Genomic DNA, 7,529 nt, shown 5'->3' with positions numbered 1-7,529 from the left:
ATGACCTAGTACTACAAATCGAAGCAGTTGTGGTCACATTTTGGAAAAATTTTCACCATTATACATTCATTGCAGAATTTCTTAAAATCGACGTTTTCTGCGTGATCGTACTCATCACCCTGTAATTCCGGAACCGGAAGTCGGATCCATTAGAAATTCAATAGCAGCCTATGGGAACGTTGCACCTTTCATTTGGGACTAAGTTTGTAAAAATCGGTTCATCCATCTCTGAGAAAAGTGAGTGAGATTGTGTTCGCGTACACACACACAGACGCACATACACACACACATACATACACACACACATACATACACACACACAGACATTTGCCGAACTCGACGAACTGAATCGAATGGTATATGTCACTCGGCCCTCCGGGCCTCCGTTAAAAGGTCGGTTTTCAGAGCAATTGCAATACCTTTCTATTGAGAAAGGCAAAAAACAATTCTTCGGAAAGATCTTCCAGGAACGTTGAGGTCAAGTTTTACTAGAAGCGCAGGAGAGTCTACGTTGTCTGTCAGAAGGTCGAAAATGAAAAGTCGTTGCAGAAAGATCCGTCTGTTTCGCAACGTAGGGAGATTGATGAGGGTACAGCGATCTTCATATGAAGGAAGCTGGAAACGATTTTGCCAGAGTAACCGACGAAGTGCAAACCTGATAAAGTTCTTCTGTACCCGTTCGATACGATTAATATGTATGGTGTGATAAGAAGCCTAAACAGTAACGCCATATTCTAGCATACAGCGAACCAGTGTAATGCATAGTGTTGCGTTTGATGAGTCCAACTCGTGTAAAAGTGATTGTGCTGCATTTTTGAATATTCACACTCATTCCGTTTCTGTCACTCCAGTCAATGATCCTATCGACGTCCATTTGCAATGCACAACAGTCTATCATAGTTGTTATGACACGGTAAATTTTCAGATCATCAGCATACATGACTTTAGAAGACGATAATTCACTGCAGAGGTTGTTCACAATGAGCACAAATAGAAGATGTCCGAGATGACTCCCTTGAGGAACGCCAGATGAAATGTGAAGAGGATCCGAGAGTATAGTTCCAAGTTGCACCGAGGCGCTACAGTTCGCAAGGTACGAGAAGATCCGTCTAGTCCGCCGGTCCAGTCTAGTCCGGCAGTCTAGTCCGCCTTAGCTTTTCCACAGCAAGCTGATGAGGAACACGGTCGAAAATAATCAACACTTAATGTATTTTTATTGAGTTCTCAATGGTTACTGAAACTATTTCGCTGAAATTCAGCAACCAAAATTTACTTTGCCGTTTCGAAATCAATTGTTTACTCGTTCCAGAAATTTCCTAGCTGAGTTAAGTGAGTAGGGGAACATGGGAGACTTACCAAGCGCAGAATTCTATTATTGGCTATGACGAATTCTATGAGGTTCCAAAAAAAAAATTCAAAAAATTTTCTATGCTTTGTAATTTTAAAAGGCAATTTTAAAAGTTTGGAATAAAAAATCCTTTCCTTATAGAAAATATTCCGTAATTAATAAATTTAAGTTAAATTATGTATTTTTTTTTCAAATTTTGTATAGACATATCCACTCGACTAATAATTACATTCAAAGTACTTATATCACATCTTATTCCTTATAGTGAAACGATTTTACATTAATCGGAACATTGGAATTATTATTACTAAAATTTGCACGACATCGAACGTAAGAACCAATGTTGGCGAGACTTGACCAAGTGACAATAATCCGAAGAAGTATACCAAATTTCTGATCTTTACTACGCTGTGGTATCTACTGTTAACGTTAATCACGTCACACAAAAATCCCACCTAAAATACCAGTCTATATATTTTAGTATTAGTAGTCAAAGTTAGCAGTAATATGGATAATTTCGTAACGTGTGAACATGCAATGTAAGCAGTACAGATAATCCTTAAAAGTAAATACATTTAAAAATCGAAATTTATGAAACGCTACCCTTTTATATTTTTTACTGTTACCTGAGGATCTGTACAATATGGAAAAAAGGATTACAGTATGTTTTATGTCTTTATTTTTTGTCCTGGTTTTTCAATTTTTGCTTGGTCAAGTTTCCCCAGGCCTTGGTCAAGTCTCCCCGCAGTTGACCACAGAAAACGTTCACAGAAAAACTTTTACATCTTTTGCAAAAATGTTTTAAAAATTCTGCGAAAAAAATCATGAGCACGCACATTCCCTTTCTACATCATATCTCAATGAGTTTTGAAGGATTTAAAACTTTTTAGAAAGTTATGCAGGTTTAGCTGAAAACCTGGGCAAGTCTCCCCATGTTCCCCTATATGTCAAAGTCGGTTACATTCCTGTACGCCAATAATTGCACAATTTAATTTATTAAAATAATATAATGTACGTATTGTGATTAAACATACAATTTAAAATTGAAAAATTAAGGCCAACCATTTGATTCAATCATGAAAAATCCGCAAAAAATCCGCAAATGCAGAAAATCCGCTGAAAAATCCGCCACTCTATTTTAAATTGCGGAAAATCCGCAAGATTGCGGAAAAATCCGCAACTATGGCAACGCTGTATAAGACGATATGCCCATGTTTTCAATCGTCCCAAAAAATCTGAAATAATGGAAGAAATTGGAGCAAATTCAACAGCAGACGATTCTGATTTGCAAAGCGAGGAAGAAGATGTGAATGATATTGCTTCCCACGATGAATCTGATGCAGAAAAATATGAATATGTAATCCGGTTATGCATCAGAAGAAATTAATAGCAACCCAGAAACATTTATTGGTCGTGTTCAAACGAAATGGAGCTCAGAACCAATCGACAGTCGACGTGATCTTCTGAGTACTCACCTTTTGGAAAAAAAATTGACCTTTTTACATCCATCGCCTTATACGCTGAAATCGGGATTTGCTGCGTGTTCGTACTCATCATCCTGTAATTCCGGAACCGGAAGTCGGATCAATTAGAAATTCAACAGCAGACAATGGGAATGCTGCACCTTTCATTTGAAACCATGCTTATAAAAATCGTTAAAGAATTCGCTGAGAAATAGGTATGACATTATCTTAGGAACTTGGTAAGTTCCCCCGGGGCATCAAGAACCGCCATAGCTGGCCAATGTGGTCGAAGTGCCTTCGGTGGGTCATTAATGATCTAGACATGCAAAGCCAAGTAATGTTGCACATATTTTAATATATATTGCATTATTTGGACATCATGGTGGTATCAGTTTCTATGGAAATTTGCTGTGTGATTGTACTCTTCAACACGTAACTTCAGAACCGAAAGTCGGATCAATAAAAAAAATCAATGGCGACTGATGGGAAGGCTGCACCTTTCATTTGAGACTAAATTTGTACAAATCGGTCCAGCCACCTCAGGGAAAAATCGGTGAAATTGTTTGCCACATACATACATCCATACATACATACACACACATACAGACATTTTACGATCTCGACGAACTGAGTCGAATGGTATAAGAGATTTGGCCCTGCGGGTCTCGGTTAAAAAGTCGAAATTTCGACCGATTGCATAACCTTTCTATATGAGAACGGCAAAAAGGAGCTTGAATTTAGACGGGCCTGAGAGGCCCGGCTTGCCCTTTAATGTTAGGATTTTAGCTTGCCTTCACAAGGGTTAATAAATACACAAATGGTAAAAAATACTTCAACATGATACAGAAGAAATAAAGTCAGAGACTTGGCTACCTCTTGAACAATTATGCTTTTGTACTTCTAACCGTAAATCTATCCATGTATTACCTCTACAAAGGATAGAGAACCGATTGAACGATTCAATGATTGAATATGATGATTGAATCAAGATTAGACTCATCGAGTGGCTCGCAAACCAAAACAATAATATTCCAATCTGATTCACTCACATCGAAACACATCATTCTTAGAAAATATTGAGAGAATGAGAGGCTCTCAGATTTAGAATAAACGGGAGTTAATTGAGTGCTGATCAGTTTTTGACATTTGTCAGTCGGTCCAACCAGCGAATCACGACTGTATTCATATAATTGTGCACTATAATACAAACTACTTCCGACGTGTAGATGGAAAAAAAATGCGGTTGTCCCTGGTTGGATTTTCCAGATTTCAACAGCAACAATAGTGATGATTAGTGTAAACAAAAAATTATAAAAAATCTAGAGAAACTTTTCAATAAGAACATTGAGAGCCTCTCTTTGTTTACTTTCTCTTTCGTTTATTACGACGTCATTACAACACTTTGCACTAATTTTCCAGTACATATCGAAAGCCGACGGTTTTTACTAGAATATTATGCAAAGAGTAGAGTAGCAAATGTTGAAATGGGCGAGTAACGAACAAAAGAGAAAGACCCCAAAGAGAATCTCTCATCGTTACTTACGTCTTATTCTAAATTTTCTCTAGAAATATATACGAAAACCTGAAACATTAGAAATGCCATTATAGCCTGTTCAATTACAATTACAACAATTACGGTTAACGCAGTCAAATAGCACACATTTAACTTGAGTGATGCACCAACGTTGGATGCACATTTTTCGATTTTCCTTAGGATTTATAAACAAATGTGTCAATATAATTCGTCGCATCAAAATGATCGAAAAGCGCGTTTCTAATGAAACAAATATATTTTTGTTAGAAAAAGCTTAATATGAAGTGATTTTGGTTCAGTGCTACTTCATGTGAATCGCTTATTCCAAATTTCAGCAAGTCACCCAAAACAGCATTCTATTAGCCCGACGCTTGCCGGGCAACGTTTTCTACCCGCCTAGTCACCATTCACGATGAATGGGCTCACACTTCAGGAAGTTCCTTTCTTTGGTGTGGCCAACGTCGAAAGTCTACACACGTCTCTCTTTATTCCCTTCTCTCCAATCTTTAGCTCTCTCGCTAGTCAACGGCGCGCATCAGGCAGTTTCTCTTCGGCAGCCGATCTTCGACAGTATTGTACTTTAGCTCGTTCAGTTCGGTTGGGTGTGTTATCTATTCGTGGCGCGCGGCAGCACTAACAGCAAAAGCAGCAGCCATTTTCCAAAGTGTGCGTGTTTACAGAAGAAAAAGTGTGATTTTGGTACATTTTTATTTCGAGACGGCTGAAGTAGCAAAATTTCTAGTTAGAAAAAATGGTAAGCTTGCACGGGATTAAGTTTCTAGCTTGAAGTGGAAGTTACCTGCAACGGAAAAGCGGCTGGAAGCCGGTGACTGACGCCGCCGCTTGATGCGCGAGGCTTCTTTTTCCGTCGAATCAAAAATGGAAGCTCCCTCTTTTTCGGTGTACCTTCCAGCAAAAATCAACAACAGGAGGAAAATCGATAGACGACATCATCATCCTTGAAATTTTCCTTTGCTCTTATCGTCGCTGCTCAATTGAGAGCAAAATTCCCTCGAACTGTGCTCGGTTTTGCAGGCGGAAAATGTCTTGCGATGAGATAACCTATATTTTCGCTTGTTTCCCGTGATGGCGACGGTAGCTTCCACTTCAGACAGTATGATGAAATTCGGCTTGATTTCAGTAAATAATGCTTGTCCCCCTTTTCAATCGCGCAGGCTGGAGGAAAAGCTGGTAAAGATTCTGGAAAGGCGAAAGCCAAAGCCGTTTCTCGCTCGGCGCGTGCCGGATTACAGGTTAGTACTTTTCCCCGTGACGAGGGAAAATTTTAGCGCGAACTTTCTCCCAATATTTATGCGGGATTTGTGCGCATTTTTTAATCGTTTATATTTTTGTTGTAGTTCCCCGTTGGCAGAATTCATCGGCACCTGAAGAACCGTACTACGAGCCATGGGCGCGTCGGGGCCACCGCAGCCGTATACTCTGCCGCTATCCTGGAATACCTGACAGCTGAGGTAGGTTGTGCTTATTTTGGCGCGCAAAACCCAAAAACAACAGATGGGACAAAACGAATGAGGTACAGCGGGATGGGATAACTGATAACCAAAGGGGGATGAAAGCAAAATTTAACGTCTATTTTCGGTTGGACACATGAATCGCGCGCGGGTACGCTGTTTAGTTTTCAGTTGGGCGCCATTTTGTTCGTTTTTTTCTCTGCGTATGCTTTTGTATAGCTGCGACTGTGTTTATTGCAGTGACGCGCGTTTGTAGATGGAGCGTTGCAAAAGGGAAAATGTTTCGTCTAGTTTTAGGGCGGGAAATTTAGGGTGGATTTTTTTGTTTGTAAACAAATACATTTTTGCGCGTTTATTTTTTGGGAGCAACTGCCTACCTGTATGGTATGGCGTTGTAGTCACGATTCCGTAAAAGCGCTTGAAGCATTCTTTAATGATCACGCTTTGCATCAATTAACATAGGCCAAATTAATCGAAATTAGTATTTTTCATTTTGAAACTTATATTATATGTCTTGGATTTTTCTCATGAAACAGAATTCTTTAGCATACGTAATTTGCAATATCAAATTTGAAGTTTTTTGCTTGGATTTTCCTGTTCCCGCAGGAGAAGCGCATAATGTAAAAAAAGTGCGTAGAAAATGTAGGTTTAACCCTTAAATGCGTTATGTTGTTTAAACAAAGCATTGCAAAAAGTATCAGTCACCAATTGAAGCTGCGAGACAATTTTCACAAAATTGAAAAAAAAATTGATTTGCGCCTTTAAAAATTATGATAAACGTGTAAGAAGCGGCTTTTGGGTGTATTTAAAGAAGGTTGTTTAAGGAGCAACTGAAAAATTAAAAGTTTGCCCCAAGAAAGCTGGTATCAAGCAAGAGGCGATGCGCTTCTATTTTTCACATTTTTTTTTTGAATTCTAAAAATAGCGAAATAAAAAATCATTTTCAGCGCGACTAATTTTTGGTGCGCTTTGGATAAACAATAGAATTTGGGTTTAACGGAAATGGGCTGCTGGGAACCACCTAAAAATATTCCAACACTACCATTCCGCGCATCGCCGCGGCGCATATGTCACGCATCACTCGTAAAACTAATCGTACCAATCTCCCCCTCGCAGGTTCTCGAATTGGCCGGAAACGCCTCCAAGGATCTGAAGGTGAAACGTATCACGCCCCGTCACTTGCAGCTAGCCATCCGCGGAGACGAAGAGCTGGACAGTTTGATCAAGGCGACGATCGCCGGCGGTGGTGTCATTCCACACATCCACAAATCGCTGATCGGCAAGAAGGGCGGTCCGGAATAACCTCCCTGCTAAGGTGGCAGAGTAGGCAAGGGGGTTCTTCTGATTGATCAAACCAAACTGTTGATTATTTCCCGGATTCAAGACCTATTTCTCCGACAACAAAAAAAATATGTATCTAACGATTTTATTGAGTATAATAGTCGCGCGTAGGCGGCTGAAGGTAGACAGAGAAATAAGAGAATCTTGGTTCTTAGTAGAAACAATAATGTTGAATTGACAGACAGCGGGCGGACACGACATTCTTGTTCGTTACTATGTTTAGTATCAGTTTTTAAACCAATTACTACAGACGTTAGTGTAGCGTTTTTTTCTTCCTCTAGAGAAAAAGTCAGCTTTACATTGAGCTGATCGACGTATTTCTTTAACAATCGAATGCGACAGTTAAATAAAAGAAACTTGATTTCTCGACA

The 7,529-nt window shown here is 39.4% G+C and overlaps 1 protein-coding gene across 1 annotated transcript; it reads left to right on the top strand.

The window, feature by feature from the left end:
• Window positions 1-4,908: 4,908 nt before the first annotated feature.
• LOC131683426 (histone H2A.V) lies at window positions 4,909-7,529 on the top strand. Its single transcript, XM_058965412.1, has 4 exons — window positions 4,909-5,099; window positions 5,521-5,598; window positions 5,704-5,817; window positions 6,934-7,529. The coding sequence occupies exons 1-4, from the start codon at window positions 5,097-5,099 to the stop codon at window positions 7,117-7,119; spliced, it is 381 nt and encodes a 126-aa protein (XP_058821395.1). The 5' UTR covers window positions 4,909-5,096; the 3' UTR covers window positions 7,120-7,529.

Source organism: Topomyia yanbarensis, chromosome 1 (genome assembly GCF_030247195.1).
Source record: "Topomyia yanbarensis strain Yona2022 chromosome 1, ASM3024719v1, whole genome shotgun sequence".
NCBI classification, from domain to species: Eukaryota; Metazoa; Arthropoda; class Insecta; order Diptera; family Culicidae; genus Topomyia; species Topomyia yanbarensis.
Note: the sequence above shows the minus strand (reverse complement) of the source record. Positions and strands in the feature narration are given on the sequence as shown.

Coding starts and splice junctions, on each gene's coding strand:
- LOC131683426 (XM_058965412.1), top strand. Junction 5,599..5,703: donor CGGCGCGTGCCGGATTACAG/GTTAGTACTTTT, acceptor TTTTTGTTGTAG/TTCCCCGTTGGCAGAATTCA. Junction 5,818..6,933: donor TGGAATACCTGACAGCTGAG/GTAGGTTGTGCT, acceptor TCCCCCTCGCAG/GTTCTCGAATTGGCCGGAAA.